This window comes from Parus major, chromosome 15 (genome assembly GCF_001522545.3).
Source record: "Parus major isolate Abel chromosome 15, Parus_major1.1, whole genome shotgun sequence".
Classification (NCBI taxonomy): Eukaryota; Metazoa; Chordata; class Aves; order Passeriformes; family Paridae; genus Parus; species Parus major.
Genome location: NC_031784.1, coordinates 10,477,333 through 10,504,755, shown reverse-complemented (window position 1 = coordinate 10,504,755; position 27,423 = coordinate 10,477,333). Strand labels below are relative to the sequence as shown.

The window sequence follows — 27,423 nt, the reverse complement described above, 5'->3', positions numbered from 1 at the left end:
AATCTGAAAGAAAACCTTGGAAGCGAAAGATTTGAGATGGAGGAAGCAGGAGGATATTGGTTCTGTTTTGAGTTTGAGTAAGGAGGCAACAAAGAGGAAAACAGCTCCCAGTCACACCAAGAAACACACAGTGATGATGGTGCCCTTTGAAGCCAAGCAGAAATTAATCCTGGCAACTTGTGACTGGGCCTTTGCATAGAGAAAGGAGACTACTGTAGGTCTGGTAGAGTAGGGGAAGGGAGTGGTAGTTTGGGAGCATCTTGGAGAAAGGAGGATAAGATCTGATGTGTCTGGAAGCAGCTGGTAGGGCCTGGAGACTGCTGTTGTCACTGCTGCAGACACGTGCACCATTTCTGAGTGTGAAGAGGGTGGAGAGCAGGGCACTGCCACACAAGGAGGGTCCCAGCCAATCCTCAGCACCATGGAGTTACAGTTCAGCCCCCACAGAATGGCCCCACCATACATGTCCTCACAGTTGTGTTCAAAATTATCTGAAAAGGGGTGAGGTTTTGCTGCCTATCCCCTTCCCACCCTACTCCCCTCTGGGCCCTTTCTCCCATTGGTCCTTCCCACAATACTTCAGGGGCTCTCACCTGTGCCCATGCCAGTGGAGGGGATGCAGAGATAGGGACCCTTCGCACTGCTCTCACTGTGAGGCACCTCCAGGCACCTTAGCCATGGGGACAGTGGCAGGGAGGGCAGAGACCTGACACAGACTTAGCAGCCAGCACTGACTCCCCTGTCTGTGGCAAGGGCTTGCTTCTGGATCCTGGTGCAGACACTGGCGAGTGCATCTGCCCAAGCCCTTCTCCCCCAGCCCAGCCACCACCTCTCACAGGGACAATCCAGGCTCCACATAATTTCAACGTGCATATTTATCACTTTCCCCCCTGCAAGACATATATTTGAATTTACTCTTGGTAAACATAACCACAGGAGATGCAAATAAGTGTTGGGGAAGCATAAATAACTCCACACAGATAGACACACACTGAGACAGCACAGACACGGTTCACCAAGGGAAACCAAGAAGTGCAGAGCACGCCCTGAGGCTGCCACCAGTCCCAATGGCTTTGCTCTCATCCACCTAGCCAAGAGGATTTCTCCTGCTTTTGCTTTGCAGCAGCTGGTGGGAGAATAAAGCTGGGGAGGAGGAGTCTAAAGTTGCAAATATCCCATGAAAGCATCATGGCAAGTCCTGGCTCTGCAGTTTCCTGCAATCATCTTCAAGGAATGGTTCCAGTTGTAGGAAGTTGCAAGTCTTTCACAGTGTGAAAGGGTGGAGGGGCATGGGGACCACCATGAGGGAGGAGCAGCAGGTCATCTTGCAATGTCCTAATTGCAGCCAGCCGATAAACCTTCATGTAGGAACATCGGGGCTAGATGCTCCATCTAGGTCCTCTTCTGCCCTCTCTAAGGTGCTGATTCTTCTTTAGCTGAGAATAATCTTCAACGGGACATCATGCGAACAAACTCTGCAACCAACAACACAAGACAGCCCTGAACCAGAAGGCATCCATGGTCCCCAACCCAGCTCTCATTCACTGGAGACAGCAAGCAGCCAGGGTGAGACTGGGAGTTCCCAGGCTGCCAGCAAAGTCTGTGCACTCTGAGACTGGCCCCGAGAGCTCACACAACATGGGCTTTAATCCTTGCATTAGATACGGTGATAAGATCCCTCTAGCAGGTCAATTCATTGCCTTGGACTCCTTCCCAGCCACCTACGGTCTCGCTCTCACAAACAACTCTTTGTGCAACACTACAGCAGGCATTGTCTCCCTTCACTGTAACTTCAGGGAACCTTGATTTACAATTTTGGGAACATGGTATGATTTCTTAGTAAACTTGCCACTTCGCAGAGATACCAGTGTGGGAAAGCATGAGAGTTTTGCTAGATACTGGCATTCTTGTAAAGTTTACTTTAAGGGACTTCTTGTTTTTAAAGATACATGTTAACTGTAAGGGTATTCTGGATTTATTTCCTGAATACCCTGCAGTTTGTGAAGTCAATTGCAATTGTTCAAATTGAGTGTAAATGCCACCAAATATAAATGTTTTCATTCTGCACTTGAATTGCAGAGGAACTAATGACTCTGCAAAGAGAAGGGCAATGGAAATTACTGCCTTGACTTCTCCTTTTCCATTGATGGAGGTGTCCTTTGACAACTAAAGTGGTAACTCACAGAGAAATTGACACTGGCATAGCATTTCATGTATTTTAGCTGTCTAACATAATTTTGCTGTGGGAAATAAGGAGAGCTACTGCCATGTAATCAGCCAGTGCATTAGAACAACTGCAGCTACCAGAAACTTTCTAGGAAGATACTGGTGGTATTCCAATACTTTCAAAACCCTCAGAGGCTTCAGTAATCCTGAGGACTGAGATGCCTTGTCATGTAGGAGACCCAGGAATGCTGCTGAGCCAAAAAAATTATGTAAATTTTACTTTAATTTTATAGTCCCTGTACTTCACCCTTACTGCAAAAGGACATCTGGATTTCTACCAGGGAAAAAAGCAGCCTGCCACTCTCTCACACTTTCCAGCTCTTATATCTTCTTAGCTGTCTGATATCAACTGCTTCCTTGCCAGAAACCCGGGGCTCTATTAATATTGCTCCTGCCACAGCTAATGGCTAGGATAGTAGCCTAACCACTCTTATTTTTCAAAGTCCTTCTGGCATGAAAAGTGTGAGAAGAAATTAGTTATCTCTAGGATTTAACATGACACCTATAGATCAGATATCTTCGTGAGCACAGCTGGCATGTGACCATCTTCTGGCATAAAGGCACAGAAACAAACTCTTGATAAGCCCGTATAACAAAGGTGAGCCAGAGGAAATGAAAGGTGCAGAGCATTCTCCAAAGCAATCCAGCCATCTCACAGCTCTTTCAATAGATTTAAAGGAAGGAAAATGCCCCATAAAACAATGGCAGGCACAGCATGTGTGCATCAGGATCTGCTTCGGTATGACAGGTTCTATCTCTTACCATGCTAGAATTATGGAAACCAATCAAAAGTGAGGTGCAGCAGGAGATGATACACATATGAACAATTCATCTGACTGAAAAAATGGAATTAGTTTTTCTCCATACTTCAGAACCCTGGGCCCTGAGCATGCAAATCTTCAGCTTCTGATCTGAAACTCTGACTCACACCAGAGCAGATGGACAGCGAGCGTTGATCCCTTCTCACCTTCAAAATCAACACGCCCATCTCCATTCAGATCCACGTCCCGGATGATCTCTTCAATATCCCGGTGACCCACCTGCTGCCCTAAAAGTTTCTTCATGGCTTCTCGCAGCTCACTGGTGCTGATCTCACCATCACCATTGGTGTCAAACTGCAAGTACATGAAAAATACCAGCAGGGGAAATAAAGTTATTTGAAACAAATCTTGCTCTGGGTTGGTTTTTGTACTGTCCTGCTCCTGAGCGCCCTATATTTTCTCCATTCCTTCCATGTCCCTCCTTTTCCTCCTTTGGGTGTCTTTTGGATCCAGTCTGTCTTTTCTCCTCAGAAAACCCTTGCAAATGCTGTGTCTGCACCAGCTTTTCTCTTCCTTGCCTCATGAGTTCCCTTATCTTAGCAATGTTGTCTGCTCCTCCCTTATTCCATGCCTGACTGGGCTCTTTCTAGGTCTTCCACTGTGCTGCTCTCTCCTCCTCCTCTTCTCTTCTCCAGTGGGTCTTCTCTCTACCCTGTCTTGTGTCGCTCACTTCTCTGAGGGCACACGGAAGGGATCACTCACCTCTCTGAAGGCATCACGGAGTTCTTTTACACCAATCATGTCTGCAGTCTCTGCTAGAAGTTTTGGTCCCATCAGCTCAACAAAATCTTCAAAATCCACATGGCCACCCACTTGGGACAAGATGAAAGATTGCGTGTAAGAACTCCATAAGTTAGCCAAGACCAGCACTTACTTTGCATTTCTGTGTGGCCCTCCAGGAAGCAAAGCACAGAAGGTGTGGGACAGTGGAAGGAAAAGGAGACGTAGTTTTACCCTGTATTTTCTGGATTATGGGCTGGGCAGAATGAGCCCAAGCTATTCCATCCTAGGCTGCCATGGACTGTCACACACCTATTGCATCACACAGTACGTATCAGAGGCGCGATCGTTCTAGTGCTTATAGCAACTCTCTGCTGCGCCTGTGCCAAAGGGCACGGCAAGGGCACAGCATGATGTCCCTGCAGAGCCTGGCAGTGCCCTGCAGCAGTGATGCAGTCCTGCTCCATTACAGCAGCTAACATATGTCCAACTGTTTATTCATTGTATTAGTTCTTTTACTTGTTAGTGCCCTGAGAGCTGTCAGCAACTCTCTCAAATTCCCAAGCACTGGTGTGCCAGGGTTATCAGCTGCTTTTGTGTGTGACTGGTTGCATATGGCACAGCTGTTTTCCTTCCCTTGACCAAGTAATTTGTCCTTTTAACATAATCCTCCTGTGTTAAATAACATGCACTAAATATACTTCACCCTACTTGGCTGAGGGTGATACTGTACACTGCCACAGATGAGAGGTGACAAAAACAATGGTGAAAGACAAGGGTCACAAACACAGTTACAGTGAATCAGATGCATTTTTCACATCTTTCCATGACTGCAGCGAGATGCTCCCATCTGACGCTGCCAGCACAGCTCACTCACAGCCCATCCCCAAGCCCACAGCAGATACACAAAAAACTACCACAGAGCAACAGCCCATCCATCACCCATCTGATCAAAGCATCCCCATCTTCCCAGTCACTCTTCAGTCTGACACCATCTGACAACAGCTTCAATGTGACAACACAGAGCCTGTGCACCAGTGCCTGACTGCCCACATTAAGGGCAGTTTGATACCTGACAACATAAGCATGAAGGACAGCCCTTCCACTCACTGTTCCCATATACACTACAGTCCCTTTGATAAGCAAAAGCAAAGGCATCGATTTCTAGGGACCACAAACGAACAGGAGAGATGATAAGGAGTGAAAATAAGAACCGAAGAAGAGGGGGAAAAAATCCAAAGGAAAAGAGGCAGCTGGAGACCAAGAGAGCCTGAGGCAATGATGCAGGGTGCAGCAGCAACAGGCAGGTACAGCTGGGTGTGTGTTACTCACAGTTCATGTTGATCTGCTGGGAGAGCTCTATTAGCTCCATCTCAGTAGGCATGTAGCCCATGGTCCGCATGCAGTTCCCCAGGTCCCTGCAGTTAATAAACCCATCCTTGTCTTTATCAAACTCCTTAAAGGCTTCTCTTAATTCTGCAGGAAGGGAAGAACAGTATTGTCAGTGACAGCTTGAAATACCTTTTCCAAGAAAACTCCCCAGAATCAACAGTACTTTTTGAAGCCAGACTATCTAAGATACTCATTGTTTTCCCACCAGATCTCCCTACACGAGGCAGTGACTGGAGCAAAGTTAAGCTCTTCTGTCAGCAGTGCTGCTGACCATTCCTTACAGGAAAGCTTGCTTGAACTATGAGTGTCACAAATGCTTCATTGTTAGACTGTGATTCCCAAAGAAACTTCAAGTAGTAAGTTTTTCCAGCTTTTATCTCTGCACTCTATTATATATCCCTCACTGTAGGGATTAGCAGCTAAAACAGCTTCCTTGGAGCCATATCATAGCATCATGCTCCACAACACCTTCTGTGGGAGCTGGAGGGACAGCAGTTCCCTAACACAAATATCCCATTACTTACTTATCCTCTTACCCTGAAGAATATGGAATGGATGCAAATTCTTTCGCAGTCAGGACTCTCAGTTTTATACATTATTTATTTTGCTGGGGTTTCCAGGAATTATTCCAGTAATCATCTCCCTTGATTTGCCCCAAATTATTTTAACCCATGGGGGCCAACATGAAAGGGACAGCCAATAGGTTTTCACTGGACAGGGAAAAAGAAGACAGAGAAGGAGCAACAAATTTTACCTTCAATTTCTTCCGGACGCAGTTCTCTATCCTGCAAAAAGAGAACATATAATGTTAAAGATATTTGTTGGTCACAAACAGTTTCAAAATAGCACTTGTTGGTACAAAGGGTTCTGGAACAAACCAGAAAGTGAGAGAAGAAACAAGAAGGTGATGACATGTTTAATACCATCTACCTAGGAAGGCTTCTCAGCTTTCCTTCCCAAAGAGAGGAGTGTTACTCTGCACACATTTCTCTGGAAGCCCCTCTCCCTCTCATCTGGTGAACAGGGGGATGACAGGGTGGACCCTGAACCAGGATAGACCTGGATCAACACAGCATTTGTAGCCTCCCCACTGATGGTACTACTGGCACCCTCATGAAGCTGCTTCATCATTCCCCAGCACCGAGTTCTGGAGCAGAGACTGTCCCTGCAGCAGCTATGATCTCCTCTGGAGCTCTGATTGTATTTCTACTGCCACTCCCGCTGACACGCACAGATCAAAGCAGCTGGAAGCAGTCCTTGTAACCAGCAGGTCTAGACCATCATTTGCTCAGGTCACTGCTTGATCTCTGTCCTTCTGGCAGGACAGCAACAGCCATGAGGTCTCTCACAGACAGTGTCTCAGTGGTATCTCCTACAATCTGTCCCCACAAAAAGGTAGGAACTTCCCCGCAGCCTCAATTCCACATACAAGCATTTTGAAACCAGTCATGAAGGCAAACACACAACATATACATCATCAAGGTCATCTACAAATGAAACAGGACAAGGATTCACCATGTTCAGGAAACACTGCAACTTCAAACATCCAATTTGAATTTCTTGGAAGAAGGGGGAGGATATAAGAGTATAGGAAAGTTCCAACACTGCACCAGGAAGAAGAGATGAGCATGGAAATGCACTGCTTTCTGGTTTAAATGCCCTTTCTAATTCCTCTCATGGCTCCCAGGCAAATCCAAAACATCTCAGAATTTGGAAACACAGAAATGCGATCTCTTTTGTTGTCTCACTCTCGGCTTTTCCCCTCAACAGTGGGGAGTTTCTCCTTGCCTTCCAGGTGTCCTCCAGCCTCACCACATGCGCCTGGAGACGGTGCCTTTGATCAGTTTGAGAAGGATGATCCTTTGCTATTTAACCACAGGCTTCTCCGGAAACTCTAATGGCAGCTCTCAGAGCGCATAACAAAATAGGACACACACTGGTTTACGTCTGTGCAGAAGTGGGCTGTGCCAGAGAAATGACCAGCTTGCCACTTGTAACCTTCCCAGAGGCATCTCTGTGCTGGATGGAACTGACAGAGCGTGCTGGCTCTGCTATTTCATCCTTCACAGACCTGGTATTTTCAAACATGTCATCCCATTTGTTCTGCTTTCGTCAACACCAAGTAATAAAACAATTCAAACTCCTTAGACCGGATGTGGGAGGCATAATTGCCCTCCTGCCTTAGATAAAATAACAGAAGAAAGCCACCCATGATCAGTTCCAGCACCTTGTGCACTTTATTCCAGAGACTGCAAACACTGATCCCTGGAGACAGTGGCTGGGGTGCACGGCAGGTGCAGGGCTGTGAGCGCCAGCGCCGCGGTGCAAAGGGCGCCGTGACTCACCCGCAGTAGCTGCTGCCTTGTGAGAGTGGCCAGGGTAGGACCCGGGCCATCCTCCAGCACAGTCCTCACAAGACCATCATCCTCCTCCTCCTCCCTCGGTGGGGACCACATTGCAACTGACATTGGTGACACTTGTCAGAAGTGGGGGCTTCAGCACTGGCTCTAATTTTGCACACCAAAGAATTTGCGTTTGCCACAGACTGCAAATGCAGAAGGAGGGGAGGGTTTATGTCCTCCAAAAATCTGACTCAAGTCGTAACTAACGTCATGAAGAGGTTTTCTGTTTTAAGTTTGAAAGATCCCCTAAAATGATTAAGGAGTAAAATTGCTTGGGATAAAATGGGCTGAATCACTCTAAAGCTTTCAGAGAACATATGGGAAGAGGAAAAAAACTGTTCCAAGAGTTTAGATCCTAGATATGAGCAGAAGGGACCCCCAGAGAGTCCATTATACTTAATGGTCTTACCCTCATTTATTTCTGTTCTATGCACAATAAATCCTGTTGGTCTAGAGAATCAGTAAAAGTAAAGCTGTGTATTAGATGCACTTACTCACATCAGGGTACTTAAGAGACATCACTAATCCTATTTTGGAGACCTCTTAGGGTACAGTGAGCTTCCATGGCCTAAGCAGGATGGACACTGTCCAGCTGTCCACTAAGGAGCTGGGCCTATCTCCTGTGACAGGTGGTTCTGTGCAGGTCAGCAAGTGTACTTGTGCAAGAGTGTGTTTCATGATTTAGTGACCTGGCACAGGGACTATGTGATCACATAGCGGCTGAAGGTTAAAAAAAGCCCTTTGATCAATAATGACACATAATTACTCTTTTTTTTTTGAGTTGTTGATTGAAGCAGAGGTTTCAGAAATAAAGGCCTACATGTCTCCTACAGCTGTAGATGACCGTATTAACACACAAGTAAAGCAGAGGTTTCCTACAGAGGCAATAAACCTTGGTTCTGAGGCAACTGGGGTGATTCCACACAAGAACATGGAAGGCATTGGGTGAATATCAATGAACAATGCACATATTCACCCATACATATCCATAAAAGGTGTATTAATCATATGTTACTGTTTGTCTTTAAATTCATGTTATTGTAGGAATAGAATGTTTAGGGCAAAAATATATTCCAGTTCTTGTAAAGACACAATATTGGGGTGCATACATACAAGCACATATTTTTACTGTTTGTATGTAAATGCATACATTGGAGGCATATGAGCACCTAGTTACAATAGGTGTGACTGAATGAATAGATCTGGTTTTGCTATTTCTCTCTCTGTGTGGGAGAGTGATAGCATTTGGTAGCCTGGCACTATTTGCAAATATAAGGACAGCCTGATGTTCCTCAGTTTAACTGGCTGGGATTGCTGCAGTGTCAGGCTGGGTATGCCAGTGCACAAGAGATTGTGTTTGAGTATCTGAGAAGAGGCAACTGTCTGCTTATTTCTGCTGGTACTAGTGTGCTCACTGTGAACTGATAGGAACAGTATCAAATACGGACAGCTTGTTCCCAATACAGATGCCCTGATTTGCATTTAACTGGCTATTTAGGCATTAAATGCTAATCTGAGCCTGGGAATGAGAGGTGGGTGTCTTGCTGAAATAACAGCTTTGAGCACTGGACCATTCCTGAGTCCATATGATTATGCAAGTCCTGAAGTCCTAAAACTTTCTCCTGAATTCATACGATTATGGCTACTTGAGTGTAACCTTGGATCTATCTTCCATAGCTGCAAGTTTAGAATCCTCCTTTTTTGGTGTTTAGGCACAAGGGTACCTGCACATCCTTCATGTTAGACATTTGCCTGTGACTGTATTGGCACTTGGAGCTGGAGCCGGGATGCTCGAGATCCAGGGCTGGGAGTTACAGAGCTGCACGCAGACAGAGCACGGGGGCGGCTCCGCATCCCCGACTCGTGTCCACGTGGCTTTGTGCGTGTCTCGCCCCGCTGGGTGTAACTTACGTACAGGCTGCCTGTTTTCTGCGAAGCCCTTCCTCAGGAAGATGCATGCTGGCCCCAGCAGGTTGTGCATGACGGCGCAGTTCTGGGCCAGCACCATGAGCGGACCCTGGTAATCGCCAGCCGACGACCCCTCTTCGCTCGTCTGGACAGCTTTATAGCTCGTCTTCTCGTCATGGCGGATCTTCCCAGCCAACCAGCAGCAAGCAAACAACACAACAGAGGATGTTACCTCCCCATCTCGTTCCTCTGAAGTTTTACTGAACCGCCTCGCAGAGACATAATTGCTACATTTCTTTCATCTGCTGCACACCGCGTCCCCCCCACCGGCCTATTAGGATTTGTACAGAAGCAGTAAGTCCAGGAGTTCACTTTCAAAAGCTGAAAGAATAACAGCCAACCACGAGAATTTCACTTTGAAATTACATCAAACTCTCAGCACTGAGACATCATCTACCCAGACACAGCCCAAAGTGCCACACTCCCACAATCAGCCCCAGAGTTACCACTGCCTTGAATGAGCTGCAAAGGACGAGCACATCCCAACTTAACAGTTCGTGTGCCAGCCCGTGCCCCGGGCAAACCTGCTGGGCCTTGGCCAGGGCATCCCCAGGAGACCAGGCAGAGCCTGCACAAAGCCACTGCACAGGCTCCACGTTACTTTTCAGCAACACAGCATCACACGCTGTTTTAACACGTTATCAGAAGACCGCTTACAGCATCAGGTGGCCCTGCCAACTGCAGGCTCACGCTGCCTTGTGCAGCTACTAATTAGTTACATCCTCAGGGTATGAGGCACTTACTGCCCTGGCCTGTTTTAATCACTGACAGTCCCAAAGTGGAGATCAGGCACGGGCACAACATTTTTGAGTGTTTGCATTTGCACATTTTCCTAAGTGCACACGTCCTGCTAAGCTAGAGGCTCCAGAACAGAATCCAGCACTGGATTTTATAAGGAGGCACCGCTTTCCTTTTATAGAAATGCATTTCCCTGGCTCTGCAAAAAACCTCTTATCCTGATATTCCCATGCAGCTATAAAAAGCCAACACAACCCACAGGACCCTTGGTTTTACAGAATAAACATTAATCATACATCAGATTCCTCTTCAGGAATGATTCTACTTTTACAGCCAGTGTTCCCAGGGGTGATCAGAGAAGCTCTGTCACTTGTCATTGTCTCTATTAACCCTTTCCTTAAAGCCTGAGGTACATTTTCAGGCTAAGAGACCAGACACAAACACCCCCCATTCACACTTGTCTGAGACTATTGTATCTACTCGTTGTGTCTGCCATGTGCTATGACATTGCATGCATGGTTTGTAATTTGCCTTTTTGTACACAGTCTTACACCAATCTGCTCATGTATAATGTCATGTGAATATCAAGCATCAAAACAAAAATAAAAAGCAAGCCATGGAGAAAGAAAATGATGAAGCAGAAAAGCATTTTTGTTGCAGTCATGGATGAAAAAGGAATCTGTCTCTGATTAATTCTGACACATAGGACACTTGTCCTTAAAAACTGAAAGATGAGCATCCATCCAGGAATGGCATATTACTAGCTCAGCTAAATGTCAAGACATCTGTGTTGAGCTACACAGCTCTGTGACATCAATGCAATATATTTTCAAAATTATCAGCTTTATTTCCTGGCACATTTTTCAGTTTAATATACCAAATAATATGAATCACTTAAATACCCCACATCAGTTCTGTGTTTAATTCCAATGAAGCCATGTGAAGGATGCAAAGCCCCACAGCCCCAAATGTTTGTTTGCTGGTACTTCCAGTCAATAGTTTATCACCAAGCTATACAGCAGTACCTCATAATAGTCATCCCATTATTTTTCTGTCTCGCTAGAGGTTGCCAGTTTGACAAAACAGTTGCCAAGAACCACTGAGGACTGTGACCAGACAAATTGCTGCAGTGCCAAAATACCAAGGTGAACAGCTCAGCAAGGCTCCCTGCCCTGCCACTGCAGGCAGGATTTATGGCATTTAATGTTCCCTCTGCCAGCAGTCTCACAAGTTCTCCTGCAAATATCCACTCAAGTTCCCTTCACCATGTTCTTTCTACATCCCAGAAAAGAGGGCAAGGGAGCTGTGATATTGGGGCAAAGAAACATCAGCCACCCATTACAGGGGAAACAGCAGTGTGCTTTGTGACAAAGAAAATGTAAGGATAGGACTGGGGAGATCAGGCTTTCCCAGTCTCTTCCCCGGGCAAAGGACCAATGACCTTCCTGGCCAAGTCTGGCCCATGGCTGTGTCAGACCAGCAGATTTTGGAGTAGGAAGAGACCTGGTTGACCTAGAGATGGCCAAAGTAGTGGAGAGGTGTGGTAAAGTGAGGGACCTGGATGCCAAGGCTTTTAATTTCTGCACAGCAGAAGCACACCAGGATTCACTTCATTTTCCTTCCTGAGTGTCAGAGGGACTTTGCAGAACAGCAAGCCAAGAGGGGCCTCGATCCCAACTGCAGTATTTCTTGGAGGGAAAAGCAGCCAGGCTGGCTTCCACGATCACTGTGGGGGACACCGTGACAATAGGAAACTGAAGCTTCCAGCAACAGCCATGGAGTCAAAACCTGAACAAGCAAGGTACTGTGGTGTCATCCAGACCCAGACCAAGCCAGCTGGTGCCTGGGAGTGAATCCCAAACTTTGGGTTGAAATCATGTATTCAGGAGTTCAGACTGTCACCCAAGAGCAGCTTCCACACATGTCTGCAGTCCCTCCTCTTTAACATTTCAGCAAAATGAGTTTGCTTAAAGTAAAATCTGAGAAAAATGACTGGGATCATATAACAGCCAAGTGAAGTTAGGCAATGTTAAGACTGATCTGCAAAGTCTCCACTATAATCATGTGTGTTGCGATCAAAAGAATGGCAGAGTACCAGAACCTGTCAGGATGAGTGCCTTATTTCATAGCTCACTGGAGTGATGTCTGAGAAATTCTCTAATTCAGCTTTGCAACTTTTTCTCTTCAGCCTTGACACCCCAGGTCTTATAACTAGGCTCAAAGTGACTTATTCGAAGCAGCTTTTAGGAAAGAAAGCATAAATTACCTCAAAGACTGACAACACAGAATTTACAGGTTCTTGAATCTATTTTGATTCAAGCAGCCTGGCTACATGTCAGACTTTAATTGCAATCGCCTTGCACAGCTGCAGCCAACTCTTTTATTCCAAGTTGGAGGCGACCTACAAGCAACCAAGTCAGTTTTTCATGTGTGCACCATTTGGGTGAAGCTCAGCTACTTCTACATCTCCCTGCAGGTCATCCTGACCTAGGGACTGGTCTCAGCAATGCCTAACTGCTTGGTGATGAATTCCCTCACCAAGTATCCCAGCTCCCCCACAGCAGCACTGTGCCGTTACTGGCTTTGTTTACAGCAGCCAAGATAACAAGCAAATTGTGTTTCTATACAGAAGAGACCAACATGCAGCCAAAAGAAACACTCTAGGATGGAGGTCCTCTCCCAGACAGCTCCCTCCCAGAGAAGCTTTCCCAAGTGGCAAGGTCTTTTGGATTGAACATCTTGATGGCAGAGGCATTTTACTGTCATCAAGGTCTCCACAGAGGCAGCATCTCATTGCAATACTTTAGATGATCAGCATAACTTTATCATTTATGGAAAATGAACTGCATGGGTTTTTGCTGAGCTATTAGATTTGCAGCAATGCCAAGTGAGAACTGTGTGGCTGACAGGTACACAGTGCTGTAAGATCTTCCTCAGTCAAATAAGAAATGTTTCTGGGGCATGTCATTCCCATTTCAACCCAGTCAATAACAGCAGAATCATTCCAGAATCTAATTTGTGCCAGGACCACTGCAAAACTTCAGCACAGAGTAGACTGTGGTCTGAAGCCTAACAGATACATGTGGCAGCTCACAGATGAAGTCCAGCTGGGCCCAACCATGTAGATACATAGAACATGCTGATGTGCAACATAATGCACAAACACACAGCCAGGGCCCGGGGTACCCACTCACAAACAGATGCATGGACAAGCAGAAGAGAGAGAAAAACCTGCTTCTGTACCAAAACATATACCAAAAAAACTGTGCGCAAGGATGGACAGCCATAAAACACATGCATGTCTACACACAGATTTCTGTGAGGACATGCACCAGCAGGTGAGCACACACAGCACCATACAAGCAAGGGTGTGTGTGTGATACACAGGAATTCCTCCATTCTGCACTCACAGCAAACCTGCTCAGGCACTCGGGATGCCTGTGGAGAGACGTGAAGAGCTAAGGACACACACGTGCCTCAGATGGGCCCATAGGTGTGCATACTCTTACACAGCAATGGCAACACATACAAACACGTGGCACTTCACCTGTACATGCATATATGTCCCTACACCCATGACACACGTGATTACTCAAGCAGGTAACTCTCAACTGAAGCACAAGTTCACACATACACCCACACATCAAGATGCCCTGACAGGAGTGTGCCAGCACACTGTGCACATTGACAAGCACATGCTTGCACGTACCCAGAGGAGAGCTGTACACACACTGTGAGCAGGACACGAGCCTACACACACATTTATTTATACATGTTATGACTCTCTGCATGCTGGGCTCTACTGGCTGCACTTGCATGAGCAGCTCTTACAGAAAAAGTCTGGTGAAGAAGCTGAACCCTTCATACTCATCTCTGTGTTTCTCCCACCTCCCATTCTCATCTGCCCACAATGTCACCCATCCCAAGCAGCAGGGCTGAAAATGCACAGTGCACTTTGATTCAGGGAACATACCTTTTTAGAGAGGTTTCTCAGAGGAGACTTCACACAGTTGCCCATAATATGTTGAGGCTGCCTTTCCGGTGGACTTGGTTATAAAGGAACTGAAGCAATTGATCCCATTAAAGGTATTCCTTGGGAGCAAAGCAAGAAAGGCAGCACCAGGCAAATCCAAACAGCTACTGGCTGCTGGGGCTTTCCCTCCTCAGGGAGCTTTTTCTCTCTCTGCCTCTCTCTCTCCGTATTTTAGTTTATGTTCACTTTCTTGAAGAGATGAAGCAGGAAGGAGAGGGAGGGGAGAGAAACAGACAGAAAGAGAGGGAGAGAGAGGGAGAGAGAGAGTGAGTGAGAAGGGGGGAGAGAGGGAGGCGGATGTATAATCTACATCAGATTAATGTTCAAATCCCTCCCACCCCCCTCAATCTGCAGGCAAGATTGTTTCACTCATAGGAGAGGGCTGTTTCAGGGAGAATTAAAACATAGAGGCAATGCAAGAAGTGATTTCAGTGATGAGTTCCGTGAATCTAGCTAGTTTGGGTCCACACAGCCTCTGAACACTGCATCCCTACCCACCCCCCTTCTAACTCAGCTTTTCAATCACCACAGCACTAGGCTGGCCAGAAGGCAATCCACTTAGGGGCTTGGAGCAGACCACAGCTCATTTCAGAGCAGAAATGGACCATTCATCTGGGTGGGACCTGTTTCATCCTATAAATACCAGCAGACCCAGAAGCGTCTGACTTTTTTCCTGTCATGGTGGAAGCAAGCTTGGAGACAGCAGTCCTGGGACTCTACAACAATCTTAGCCCCAGAACAGTAATATTTAACCACAAGGGAGAGACCTTGAGCCAGTCTTGAAGTAAAGTTTTTCCAGCTTTCTGCAAGTAAAAATCAATTGGCAGTTTAACCCTCACAAGTCTGCCCAAAATGGGCTCACATCTGAATTGTAAATCTAAACAGCCTCAGGTTAGATAATGTGAATCAAAGAACTTTGATGTCAGATCCATCCATTCCTTTTGCAAGAGCCCAAGTCTTGGAATAAATAAGAGGCACCTGAACCTAGAACTGGCTCTAAACTTTGGACTTTATGCCTGTAGTATAGAATAATCTCTGAAAGAAAAGGGATGAGTCCCCAATATATTTTCTCCTGATCTCAGGCTGAGCATAAGAATATTCAGTCTGAAAAGATATTTAAATTGCTTAAAAGCCACATTATCACACTCAGACACAGGATCTGAGCAGGACAATGAATGCACCTTTAGCTATGAAGAGACAACAGCTGCAGCTCCACAGTGATAGGAAGTATGCAGAGCTACCTCCTTCAAATACCTTGGAGACCGGGATGACACTGATCTTACACCCTGTTATGCAGAAGGCTGGTTGGACACTCAGGTGTTGAGCTGAAAGATTTCACATCTTTGTTTGCAAGTGTGATTCCAAACAAAAGCTTCTACAAAGACCCACTCCATAGGCTGAGTACTTGCACCACATGCTTTTTGTGAAGGAGCCAACGACTCACTCTCCTGGCAGCTCTAGGATGGTAGGATAGAGAAGGATGAACTGTCAATGTCACAACAAAGCAGGGATTTTTCCTTCCACCCTGATGGTGCTGTGGCAAATTAAGTATGATTCTAAGGTGACTCAACAGTTGCTTTAGAGCTTAGTGGCTTCTGAGGCCACCTAAGAAGATGAGTTTAGGAGTCCAAGAATGACAGAAGTCCACAGCTTCTCCAGTTACAGACAGAAGTGCATGGCCATAGGGAATGGTGTTTCTTGCTCTTCTTTGTACTAATGGCTTCCCAAGGGCAAAGGCAGTGGGACAGCCTCCTCTCAGATTCCCTCAATGCCTTCTTCATTGACTGACGTGGGTAGGAGCTGCACAAAGGTCCACAGGCCCTCCAAAACAAGAAGCTGCAGTAGGAGATGCTGGAAGACACTCCTTGTCTGCCCCTTGTACCCAGGGCTGACTGAGAGGGGGACAGGGGGGAAGATCTCCATAACAGAGTTCACCCATGCTAGGCTGGGAAACAAAACTCTTCCTGAGCTGAGCTTGTCTCCTGCTGTCACAGGAGATGCTGAGGAAAAATACAGTCACTCCCTGGGGGCTGTGCCAGCCCTGGGCCTTGCAATGGGGGACTTTGCAGGAGGATGCTGAAACTCTCAGCTGCTCTCAGGCTTCCATCTTTAGCCCTGTTTTTCTTTCCCCTCTTAAAGCAGCTAATGAGAGGCTGATCTACCCTCTGACAAAGTGCCAGTCATTAATAATGTCCTCTGTCAGCTGGAGCCATTCCCCAGGCTCCTTGTTTATTGACGAAGTGCTTGTCTCCCTTGAGCAGAAGCTGCCACACAGCGAGTGAGGCGCCTGGGCTCCTTCCCGAGACAAACGACTTCAATTCCAGAGCAGAGAGGAGAGAGAATTGCCTTTCTGCTGCTAATGAATCTCTCCCTGACAGGAAGCACGGAGGCCAGGAATGCCCTGCAACTGAGAAGTGCCATCTCCCACATTGTCCCAGAGAGAAGAAGGGAAAATAAAGGGAGTCAGATATCTCCTGCCAGAAAAATCCACCACAGTTCCCAGACTACTGCAGGACAGCTTTGGAATACAGCTGTGGAATGTGTCTCACTGAGCTCTAAAAGCTCTCAGCAAGATGGTCACCACTTGTACCAGAGCATTCAGAGCCAGCCACCCGTGGCACATCGCTGTGTTTGCCTACTCTCCAGCTTTTCTTCCCTGCAGTTACAGGCAGTTGTAGGAAACAGGCAGGGCAGAGTGAGAGGGCTGAGACATGCTGCCAGGCTTGGCAGGGAGTTTGCAATCCAGGAAGGGAAGAGAGAATGGGAGCCCACGTGCACCTGGTTTGTAGTCACAATCCTTCAACTCTGTAAGAACTCTAGTGGATCTGTAAGAGGCCCAAGAGGTGCGACCATAAACAATTTTTTTATCTCCTTCTTTACCCTGACTCTCTTAAGAGCAACTGGGCAGGACACCACAATCTAAGAGACAGTCCCTGCTGAGCTCTGACGAGGAAAATCTCTCTACAGTGGGAACTTGTTCCCATCACCACCACAGGTAGCTTAGACATAGGCAGGAAAGTGGAGTTGTCAAAAAGGTCATTAGAAGATTAGGTTAGAAGGAACATATTTTCTCCCTTCCTCCAACTGAGGCTGCTGTAAGAGAACAGGATGCTGAGAATAAGTGTGTCAGAAACATTTCTGTGTAGGTGCTGATCTGTGGGTATGCCTATATCTGGGGTAGTCAGTATGCATGTGGGAGGGCTGCACATGCATGTATACTGGTTTTCCCACACTGTTCTTTGTGGCAATCACACTGTTCTTTTAAGGTCTGTGTCTCTGTTGTAAACTTTCTAAAAATCTGTAAGAACTTTGGGAAATGCAAGTCTTGCTGCTGTTCATGTATCCCTCTCTTTTTCCTGAGGTCCAAGGTGGAGAGCAGAGACCTCAGGGAATGCAGCTTGGCACAGAGCAAGGTCTCAGCTCACAGGGAGGAAGCACTTGGCACACTGACTGACCTGAGCACAGGGGAGGGAGAAGGCTGGCTGACTTGGAACAAGGAATGATTTAGGTGGTTTAGTATGTCTGGATACTTCAAAAAGCAGCAGTGCTGTGCTTTGGGCTGGCACCTTTGGCAGAAATTCTCATTTCATAGGAAAATGTCTGAACTCCTCATAGCTAATCACTTGTCAGCTAGCAGAAGCTTTATCCAGTGGCAGCAAATATCCAACAGACACAACAGAAAGAACAAAATCAATCCAAAACATGTGATTGCTTATCAAACAGTAGCTTTGCATGGTAAAAATTTTCAGTGGAAGTATGGATTTGTATGGGGACTGTTCAGAAGCCAGGCCTGTTTCAGTGCACAGTCCTTCAAGAGCTGGAACATTACATCATTGTTCTCAACATAAATACTGTTACAGGGCAATGTCAGTAGGTAGTGGGTATTGTATAGTAAAGCAGGGAAAACTCTTTCCTAGTATCTTTTCACTTAAGTCTGTAGCTCTACCAAGAGCCCATTAAAAGCTTCAAACATTTAGTATATCAAAATACATCCCCTTACTTAATTTATCCTAGCAGGGCACGAATTTTTGGTGTACTGTTTCCTATCTCAGAGTTGAGAGTGCACATATGGACTAGCAGCTTTCAAATCTGCTTCCAATGACCCTTTATCTGGTGGCTATAGATCTATTCTTTACAAGAAACATAGTTTTACAGAAACTGTCTTGTTTACTGAATGACTTCAGATGAGGTAAGCATTGGGTTTAGGTAACATCTCCTGTTGCCAGTTCTGTCAAGGACCTCATTTTGAAGCTCCCAACCACTGGAACATGCACTGGCACTCTGAACTTCTGCAACTGATTTCCCTTTCTTCTTCTGCATCAGCTCCCAAGTGCTTTTGCTGCACATTGGGTTGTGTCTTCTAACCTCAAATGAACCTTGGATGGTTCCATATGCCAGTCAGACAAGTACAGGTCTGTCTCAAGGGGACACACCAGCAGGTATTGGTGGATGCAGTCCAGATTCTCATCTAGGGAGAGGAATTCTGCGGAGAGTTTGGGAACTTTCTTTGCTGTCAGCTGTTCCAGGAGGAAAGTGTTGCTGACTCATGCTGTGCATAATATTCTCCTCCATTAGAGCAATTGGATCATAATCAATCACAAACAACAGAATGTTTATTAAAAAGACCAAGGATATTTTCTATTCCTCTCAAGGTAACAAAGCCTGGACTGCCTGTCAACTTCTGTTTAGAACAGCTCTGTCTGTAAATAGCTGGCTTCCTTTTGCATTAGATGAAAATAGATGGGAACGTGCCTTCTGACACCTTCCCTGCAGATCTGATCCAAGTATTTTGCATTAGCCCAACTTCCAAGTTCCTACGCAGGAGATGCGTTGGCCAGAGCACAATGTACTGTGGATATTTGCTGATGATGATGCTAAAGATCATCAATGGGCTACAAAAAGACAAGTACAAACTTGACAGCTCAGCAGCTGCTGTGACAATTTGTCATGTATAAGGAGCACAGAGGTTGTTTAAAATAAACCTTATGTGGTTCCTTCTCTTTGCTTCAGAATATAGGAATTTTGTGCCACTCTGTCCAACTGTGACTATTGCAAAACCAGCTAATTCTGCCTGGCTCCCTCACCTCTTTGGAAATAAGAGGGACAGGGCATCACTGTTTAGTTGGTACACTGAGGTGCTACTGAAAATGTGGCTGATCATCAGATGAACAGAGGCCTGGAAACCAATATAAGCAAATACTCCGAACCATCCCTGCAGCATTACATGAGATTTGCCACACTAAAACTGTGATCTGCCTCACTTCTAATTTGAGTAAGGATCTGACAGCACCTTTAAAAGGGCCAAACTGTGTATCCCAGGTCTTTGGCTATATCTCAACACAGCTGGTCCCAAAGTATCTAAACCCTTTGTCTTTTATTTCAGCAGCACCATCGGGGTTGCTGGTGGTTTTCTGCTTCCTGCCTTCAGTTGTTGCGACATAATCCTGTATGTTACACCATTGCCCGTTTCCTTCCAAGAGCAGAGAATGTATTTTGCCTGAGTGCAATGAAACAATGCTGTGTATTCCTTTCAAAGATGGTTGCAAGATTCAAAGTACTCTAGGGGAGGAATGGGTGGAAGAAATAGTAGAATATTGCTAATGTCTTCATTCATGAATAGGATTGAGTTCATGGTCTTATGCTGGTGCAGAAAGCTACTAAAAATCTAAATATGACTATAGCTAGGACAGTTCTTTATTTTTAAGTGGAGTGGGGCATTCAATGGAAATTTGAGGATTACTCAGGTTCATGGACACTGCTGCTGCTCTCTAAGGTCACAGGAATGTCAGAGAATTATTGAAAGGGAGCCCAAAGTTAGCTAGGCGTCTTTTACTGAATGCACACCATATAGCTGCTTGTTATTGGAAATCAATACCACTCATGGACTCATCAGGGAAAAACAGTTACTGAAGCTGGAATGCTACAAAGAATCACAGCTAATTCAGCTGACAACCTGCAACCCAGCCACTACATCTAAAGCTAAACTTCCCTGACATTGTGTTGAAACCCAGGATTGTATGAAACAAAAATCAAGGTGGTAAAGCTTAACAAAATAGACAGTGGACTTATATAAATTATGATTAATTTATCACTGATTTTTTTTTCTCTCCAAAGATAAGCTGAATCTAACCAGAAGGTTTGTGTATTTCAGTGCATTAGATCATACTGCTGTATATTTCATGAAGAGAATATTTAATGAATGTTCTTTGAGCTTGGTTTTATTTTGATGTCTTTCTATAGCCTTTTAAAACAGATTTGTTTAAAAAGTAAATCACTGGCAAAGATTAATGTTTGCTGGCAGACCCACTGCAGGCAGGAGGTTTATCCATTGCCCCTTAGTGATTCTGTACGTCTGGCTCACATCCCTCAAGCTCTTTACAAGCAATAAATGTGATGAACTTTTCTCCAAGCTGAGCAAGGGGGGAACTGAGTGGGTATGCTCAAGTGGAACAATGTTTCTCTGAGTCCGTTACATATAAAAACATGAGACATACCTTGGGAGGTGTGGCGGGTGTCAGCAGGCAGGTGTGCACACAAACGCCGAGCGATGCTTTAAGCACAGGAATGCATAAGCGTGTACAGAGGTGGTTGTGTAGCCACACAGAAGATTTAGCAGAGGCTGCACGAGCAGGCTGTGTGTACATAGACAAGACACGTATATGAAGGCTTTTTATGTCAATCTACATGCATGGACATGGGCTGTGGCAATTCATGCAGGGATAGAAGCACAGAAACCGTACGGGCCCCACGCAGGTATCCGGACCCCTGTGAACACGCAGTTGAGAGCGGCTGTCCCCAGGTCTGACACACTCACCGGGCGGCCCAGGACAGGGCATGCCCCGGAGCCCAGAGCGCGGCGGGTCCGTGTCAAGGCGGCTCCGCCGGGCGGGGAAGGGCCCCGGGCGGAGGCGGCCGGGCCGCGCGGGGGCGCGCCGGGGCCGCCGGAGCCCCGCTGTCCCGGAGCCCCGCTGTCCCGGAGCCCCGCGGCAGATTGCGTTCTTAGGGACCCTTTTGGGGCCAGTATAAGCCTCCAGAGGTGCCATAAAACACGGAGGAAAAGTCGGTGCAGGATACAGCATTTCTCCGGTTTTTTTCTGCCTCCTGTGCACCCACACCCCGTACTCCAGGCGAGCCAAGACCGTGCCACGGGACTAACATCACTTCGGCGATCACTCATGCTAAGTTAGAAGTCTGCTCATCCCAAATTACTTTCCGATTTAACAGTGTTAACGAGCAGTTTAGTTAGAGACTGCCTCAGTTTATCACGAGCCCCGACATGCCACTGCTTCACCTTCCTTACACGCACAACAATGCACATGAGCACCTGGAAACCCAGACCTTTCACCTTCACCTCACCACCCCACAGCGTGACACATCAAAGTTTCCATTGCTGGCGCCACTGCTCCAGAGCAGCCCAACGCGGTGCTGCCTCCCTCGCTAATACACAGAGCCAGCTGAAAACTTCCATTACTGAGCCAGGAGCCAGTACCCTGGCAGGACTGGCCAGGGCTTCCTAGTTCTCCACGGCTGGATCTCCAAGAATGAACCTGATGCAGTGACTGCTCTTAGGCAAAACGCCCATTAGAATCAGCTGAAGCCAAAGGCATTGGAAGGAACAAAGTCATCTGGCAGACGAGAAGACCAGAAAGGTGACAGGCTGGACAAGACACCTTTGCCCTACACGCTCTCGGCTGGTCAGAGGAGAATGTTCTTAACACATGCTTTACACACAGGCAGCCTCCTGCCCCAAAATGGGGCCACTACTGTCATCCCAGTTTGCTGTAAGGTCCATTAAAACCTGTTAAGAACTAAAGCTCAAGAATAAAGGGGACGGAGCAGGACAAGAAAAGGAAAATTTCACAGGAAATGCAGAAAGATTCCTTCCCTATTTTAATGGTAATGTGGACACTGACATTAAATCAGGAATGGGAGATGGTGTAGGAGAGTCTTTAAACTCCCTGTACAAATAGAAATACAAAAGCTCCTTTGGCCGCAGTGCTAACAGCAGAACCCTGTAAATATTTCATGATTCTCTAAGGCAATTGTTTGACCCCTTTGATCCCCATGCTATCAGAGGCAATTGACAGAAAACTGTTGGGGAATCACTTCACTGAAAAATTTAACAGTCAGGTAGGGTGTGAAAGCTAAACGGCTCTGAAAACGTTCAGGTCTCACATGGCAGGATCGCTTACAAATTAATATTGCATAGCAAATGTCCAGAAAAAGCTCTTCCTGAAGGTGCCAGCTAGGCCAGCGCTGAGGCATAGGAGGAATGAAGCAATGAGAACGGTGGCAGTCTGTGCCGCAGTGCCCATACAGAGCTGTGGTGAGCCAGGTGCCAAGCGGCTGCTGCACCGTAGGCACTGCAGCCACATCACCGCTGCCCCAGGAATGCCACAAAACTTGCACTGCGGTCCTGCTGCCACCGCACTGCTGTCCCGGTCTCTGTGCTGCTGTTGCCACTGTTGTCACATTTCTAAACTGTGTCTTGCTGCCAGGCTGCCACCTCACCGCCACCTCAGCTGCTGAGGGGTCACCACTCCTGTTGGTGAACTGTGATCTGTAGCCACGCTAGAGACACTACAGGACCCTCATGCTCCTCTTCTCTGCAGGGGTAATAAGCATGTTCTGTTATGCTTCACAGCACACTTTTGTCACTTGTCGAGTCAAACACTTTCCTATCAGGTCAAAATCATATGAAACATCCTCCTCACGTTCCCTTTTCTTGCCACTTTCCCACTTGCTGCATTATCATACACACATCCTTTGCCAACTACACTCGTGAGTCACAGCACTGTTCTCGCACTGCACTGAGCTCCTGCCACTGCAGGGCCGCTTTAAAACACTGCTGTCCCACTGTCCCGCACAAAACTAGCCCATACTCACACTGCACTGTCACCAGGTAAGTCTGTGGCGTTGTCCTCTTGCTAACTCACAGCCGTGCTCCCAAAACTGTGGCATGGTGGTAATACTTCACTTGCTGCCTTCTGCTACAGTGGGATGGTGCTGTCAGATCAGCGCAGCCCTTTGCAAATACCACACCAGAAGTGATCACTGCTGTGCAGAATGGCTCTTGTCTGGAATATTGTATTACTGCATCAGCATACTGCTAAACTCTTCTGTCAGGCTACAACACTCCATAATTATCATGCCCGTGCACTGCCAAACTCCTTCCACATGGCACCAGTATCACATCTCTGCTCTGCCCCAGGATTGCGTTACCACACCACTGCATTGTCAGTGCTGTGTTCTCCAGGCACTCAGAGCTGCACGCGCTGCATCCCAACCCAGCATAAAGCCCACAGCAGAGTGCTCTTCTGCAACTGCCGTGCCGAGCCAGAGTGCAAACATGTCATTAGGCTAAGATGACATCGTGGCTTATACTTCATGCATCATTACACTACCCTACTTTTGTTAATTCATGTACCACTCAATTACAAAATGGTAAAATATCCTAAAAGAGTATTACTGCTTAATGGGATTAGAACATCACTGTACCAATATAGCATAAGCCTAATTAATAAAATATCACTGCATCCTGTATCCTGGCAGTATCTTAGCATTCTCCTGGAGTACACACCCACAGTGCACTATATTGCTGTGCTGGTTATATAAACACGGCACTTCTTCCTTCACTCTGTCTTTTTTTCTGCACAGCTACAAATCTGTCTCCCTCAGACACAACCCTCTAGTCCTGAACTGCTCCTTTTTGCTGTTACTGCAATAATGACATTCTCCATGGAGTCATCCCTGCAATCTTTTCTGTGTATCTGATTGTACCACAGAAGTGTCTGCATCTGCGACCACATCGCTGCACCACCATGGAACAGGGTGATGATGTTCCACATCTGTAGAGCTGGAACAAGATATACTGGTGCTGCTGGACCACAGTGCTCTGCTGCTGAGATATGCATCACTGTGCTCCTCTCCTATGTACTACAAAATTACTGTTTTAACTGTTTCACAGTGGGTTCTGTGGGCTAGAAAGAAGTGCTCATATTCAATGAATTATCTGCTGAGCTGTTGCCGTCTTCTAATCACAATGTGGAGCAGATTGGTGTTACAGCACCTGCAGCCTCAGACTGCAACCCTGGACATATCTGCACCTATGACCCTGCCACAGCCCAGGCTGCAGCCTGGGCTCTTGCAGGTGTAAGTCCTTGCCTGTCTCAAACCTTCACACACATTTTTACATAATGCTGGTCATTTATTTCTTCATTCACAGAAACAAAATTTGTATCATTTTGTACCATGACAGAATTTCCAAACATCTTACCCCTGGGCCTTTACTCAACCCAGGATTTTAATATGACTACCAAAAAAAAAAAAAAAGAAAAAAAGAAAAAAAAAGAAAATAAAAAGACAAGGTTCACGTATCTCTTTCTGTAACCAGCTCTCTGTGTATCCTAAATTATAAAAAATTAAAGTTCCCCATCTTGCCCCTGTACAGGGGGATCTACTACAGCCAAGTCCTAAAATCTCCACTAAATTTTCATTCTGTCATAGTTACTTCAAAGAAAGCAAGCAAGAGATGAATACGGAGAGAAAATTGAATAAATAACACTACATTCCAAAAGAAAGATGCTGGTGTGTGTTTGTGTGTGTGTGTGTAAGCACTGGTACAATGTACTCAGTGAAAAAGTGAAAATTATAATTGTATCTCCCTCATTTCAAAAAAAAAGGACATTTTTCAACACCACAGATAGATTTTGCTGCATTTACAGCTTTCAGAAGTGTCTTTTGACACTAGAATGCGGGCAGCAGAGCAGGTAAAACAAAGATGCTGTTCAGGTAAGGGCTGAGTTCAAAATCAGAGGGGTTTCTGTGAGTGGGAGACCTGGCATGGATTTGTTTGTATTTCTGACACTTTGGGGACATACAGCTCCATAGACTTAAAATCTCTTCTTGGATACATCTTCACTTCACTCAAAACTGCAGCATAAGTCAGAGCCAAGACAACGCATTTCAAAGCCTGCTGCTGGAATATTGCTTTTTGTAACCTGGTTGAGCATCAATCTGCTGACCAGGTTCTTCCTTACTGTTACAATGAAATTTTAATCTAGGCTTTGGGTGCACCATTGGCTCAGGGAGGGTAATACTCATTTTGAGTTAAACACAGCCATAACATTCCTAAACAGCAGACTGTCAGTGAGGATGGAAAAGTGTTGTGCTTTGGAGAGAACAGATGTGCTTTGATTTTTATCTGGAGAAGTCAAGATAAAAAGAAATAGACAACACTCCCGTATTAAAATATGGATGTATCACCTCCTTCCACCCAATTACAATTTTTTTTCTAATTCTCTCCATAATTTCAGTCTGAATGGGCTCCCTGCAAAGCCTCCCAAACATGCATTAAAAAGAAAAGGAAAAAAAAAAAGGAAAGACAAGAAAGAAAAGACTCAACGATAACAAACTCCAGAAATTATAATTCTGGTTTAATCAATCATTTCCAGGGCTGGATGGAACTTAGCCACACAAGCTACTGGCTTATACCTATAATTGTGCTTCTGGAAGATTGCAGTTACATTAATCTTCCCAGAGATTACATTTTCCAGTAACATCCCTAGATGTCTCTAAAAGAAAATTTCAAGCTAGTCTCCCTCTGCCTTTTCATTTTTAGAGGGTAACCCTGTTGGGTAATTTCACTATCAAAAGCAGCTAAAAGCGACAGCTTTGTACCAAAAGAGCTTGCAAACACCAAAAGCATCTGTTCCATTCTAACACAGTGACTGGGAAGGCTTCAGAATTGGGTCAGGATTTTTTTTTTTTTGTTGTCCTCCCCACTACCTTCTCCTGACAGCTTCTGCCATCAGAAATTATTCATATGCTGATTGTACAGAAATGTACCATAAGGAGATGTAAACAAATACAGCAAGGCAAGGCGGGGAGCCAGAGAGATGGAATCTAATAAGTAAATAGCTTTTAAAAATCCGCTTCTCTGACTCTCACCCTCAGCAGGCAGAGCCACAACTTCCCCCGGCGACAGGGAAAGCACAGGAACTTCCCCCGTCAGCACCACCGAGAGCGCCCTCCGCAGCGCCCGGCGGGGCCGGCGGGCGCCGAGGGTTCTGACCCGCGCCCCGTCCCCGGCGCAGAGCCCTCCTCGGGGCCGACCCCGCAGCGCCCCGGCCGTGCCGCAGAGCCGGGAGAAGTTCGGCAGGGGCGGCCAGGAAGCAGTGCATTTACAGCTGCGGGCTGCGCCCGGGGGCGCGGGGGGCTCCGGAGCAAGGAGCCGAAGGTCCGAGAGCCGCAGGAGGAGGGGGCGCGGAGGGAAAGCGAGTGGGAAGAGAGGGGAGGTGGGGGGGTGGCGAGGGGCCCTTTGCCCCTTACCTGGCCAAAGACCGAGCTGAGCATGGGGTGCAGCTGCTGGATGAGGGGATCCGCTTCCACTGACCGGTCGCTGCCGCTGGACTTGGTGGAGCACTTGCTGCTGGATTTGGACAGAGGTGAAGCGCCTTCCGAGAGCTTCAGGGACTCTCTGCTGGACCTCTGCCTGTGACTGAAGAAAAAGTCCTCCTCTGCCTCCTCCCCATCCCTGTCTGAGAGCTGATGCTGGTCCTGGGGGTGACCGTGGCTGGCGTGCGGCGGGAGGTGTTGATGCTGCCTGGATGTCCGCACCGGTTCCTTGCCGCTGCCTTTCCTTGGACCTCCTTCCGCCGGCTCGGGCTGGCTCTCCCCCCGTCCATGTGACAGCTTCCCCGCGCCCCTCGCTCCATCCTCCCAGGCGCCCGGGTGGCAGAGCGGCCTGCGGGCACTGGGCTCCCCGGGGAGCTGCTCCTGGCTCAGCTCCCTCCCCATTTGCCCGCCTTGTCCTTTGCCGTCCCGGACGCGGCTGCCGCGGGGCTGAGGTTGGCCGCCTGTCGCCCGCCGACTCCCCGCCGCCTTCAGCAGAGAAGTGCGGGACTCGCTCTTCGCCATGGAGGAGCCGCTCATCGCGGGGCCGCTAGAGCCGCATCCCCGGCCGGGCGGAGCGCTGCCGCTGCGGGCAGGGCTGCGGCGCGCTGCTCACGGCATGTCCTGCGGAGACCCGCTTAAATCCCGCACCGCGGCCCATGTGACAGCGCAGACAAAGGCCGCGGCAGGGGCGCTCCGGCGGGGGCTGGCGGGCACCGTCTCCCCCTCC

The 27,423-nt window shown here is 47.0% G+C and overlaps 2 protein-coding genes across 3 annotated transcripts in view; both read right to left on the bottom strand.

The window, feature by feature from the left end:
• Window positions 1-857: 857 nt before the first annotated feature.
• CABP1 (calcium binding protein 1) lies at window positions 858-27,417 on the bottom strand. 2 transcript variants are annotated; one of them, XM_015643843.1, is made up of 7 exons: window positions 26,631-27,417; window positions 9,477-9,653; window positions 5,914-5,944; window positions 5,100-5,243; window positions 3,750-3,859; window positions 3,194-3,341; window positions 858-1,475 (listed from the first exon to the last, which is right to left on the bottom strand). In XM_015643843.1, the coding sequence occupies exons 1-7, from the start codon at window positions 27,231-27,233 to the stop codon at window positions 1,450-1,452; spliced, it is 1,239 nt and encodes a 412-aa protein (XP_015499329.1). In that variant the 5' UTR covers window positions 27,234-27,417; the 3' UTR covers window positions 858-1,449. The 2 variants fall into 2 exon arrangements, with proteins under 2 accessions (XP_015499329.1, XP_015499330.1); XM_015643844.1 differs by lacking the exon at window positions 9,477-9,653 and having other exon boundaries at window positions 875-1,475.
• The window catches only part of RNF10 (ring finger protein 10), a 64,201-nt gene continuing 51,193 nt past the window's right edge, over window positions 14,416-27,423 (bottom strand). The window contains exon 18 of the mRNA XM_015643838.2: window positions 14,416-14,489. Within this exon, the coding sequence (XP_015499324.1) occupies window positions 14,431-14,489 (59 nt within the window). The 3' untranslated portion in view covers window positions 14,416-14,430. The remainder of the gene's footprint in view (window positions 14,490-27,423) is intronic.